This window comes from Aquarana catesbeiana, linkage group LG10 (genome assembly GCF_042186555.1).
Source record: "Aquarana catesbeiana isolate 2022-GZ linkage group LG10, ASM4218655v1, whole genome shotgun sequence".
NCBI lineage: Eukaryota > Metazoa > Chordata > Amphibia > Anura > Ranidae > Aquarana > Aquarana catesbeiana.
The window spans coordinates 245,165,189-245,166,792 of record NC_133333.1 but is presented as its reverse complement, the minus strand read 5'-3'; the positions used below and the strand labels follow the sequence as shown (position 1 = coordinate 245,166,792).

Below are 1,604 nucleotides of genomic sequence, written 5' to 3'. Positions count from 1 at the left end.
GCCATCTAGATAAAGGAAGGACCGTAGACGTGGTGTTATCTGGATTTTGCAAAAGCATTTGACACAGTTCCCCATAAACGTTTACTGTACAAAGTAAGGTCCGTTGGCATGGACCATAGGGTGAGTACACAGATTTAAAACTGGCTACAAGGGCGAGTTCAGAGGGTGGTGATAAATGGGGAGTACTCAGAATGGTCAGGGGTGGGTAGTGGGGTCCCCCAGGGTTCTGTGTAAGTTACCAACCCAGGGAAAATGTAGTAAACAATTTTGTCAAGCTCCTATGTGTTTGATGTTGGAAAATTGTATTGTTATTTCAGGTGATGCTAAATTATCTGCCCCAGAGGTCTATCTTAAATATGTCTTTTTATGTCTTTTAGATGCTCTTAACTGAAGCGCCTAACTATGAGAACCAAACAATATTAAAGAATATTTTATTATTAACGTTTTCAGATGATTGTATCTTCATCATCACCTTTTTGTTATCCCTTATTTATTGCACTATCCTGATTGGCAATTTCTGCATTTTAATCATAATTAGAGTTGAAGCACATCTGCACACACCAATGTACTTTTTTCTTAGCAATCTCTCTGTGTTAGACTTGTGTTACTCCTCCACTACTCTCCCGGTTATGATATACAATTCTGCGACCAGCAACAGAAAGATTTCCTTTGTCAAATGTATAGCACAGTTGTATCTATTTGTCTCTCTAGGTGGGGCTGAGTGTATTCTTTTGGCTGTGATGGCGTATGACCGTTTTGTTGCCATATGCAACCCGTTACGCTATCCGGTGATCATGAGAATAAAAGTTTTTGCCAGTCTTGCAGCCGCATCATGGTTGAGTGGGTTCCTCAATTCTATCCTTCATACGGTCATGACTTCCGAACTTAAATTCTGTCAGTTGGAGGAGAGTATAAATCATTTTTACTGTGATGTTCCACCATTGGTACAAGCAGCCTGTAACCCCACCAAGACCAGCAAAATATTATTATATGTTGTCAGCGTGTTCCTTGGCTTCACCCCATTTCTTTATATCGTTATAACCTACTTCCACATCATCTCCACCATCATGAAGATCAAGTCTTCTGAAGGACGATCAAAGGCTTTTTCTACCTGCTCCTCCCATCTCATCGTAGTCACAGTGTTCTACAGCACAGCCAACCTTAATTACATTGGACCAACAGGTTACTCCATTGAGCTGGAAATTTTTGCATCTCTCTTGTACAGCATTCTGACGCCAGTCGTAAACCCAATAATTTACTGCCTGAGGAACAAAGAAGTCAAAGGGGCTTTGAGGAAATATTTCCATAGATCTCATTTTGTGACTTACTGATAACATTATGTTTTCATATGCTGTATTACTCTGTATGTTAGTTTTTCACTCAAGGAACCTGGAGCAGTACTCCTCAGCAAGGGGCTTTAGGCCTGAAAAACAAAATGCCAGGTTCATTCACCCCATATATCGCCTATTACAATCCCTGCATCACCTGTCCCTAACACTTAAAGTGGTTGTAAAGGATCAAGGTGTTTTACCTTCATGCATTCTATGCATGAAGATAAAAAAAAAACTTCTTTGTGCAGCAGCCCCTCAGCCCCCTCTAATACT

At 40.5% G+C, this 1,604-nt stretch overlaps 1 protein-coding gene across 1 annotated transcript; it reads left to right on the top strand.

The window, feature by feature from the left end:
* Positions 1-377: 377 nt before the first annotated feature.
* Positions 378-1,331, top strand: LOC141110171 (olfactory receptor 5V1-like). Its single transcript, XM_073601379.1, has one exon. The coding sequence runs from the start codon at positions 378-380 to the stop codon at positions 1,329-1,331; it is 954 nt and encodes a 317-aa protein (XP_073457480.1).
* The last annotated feature ends 273 nt before the right edge of the window (positions 1,332-1,604 follow it).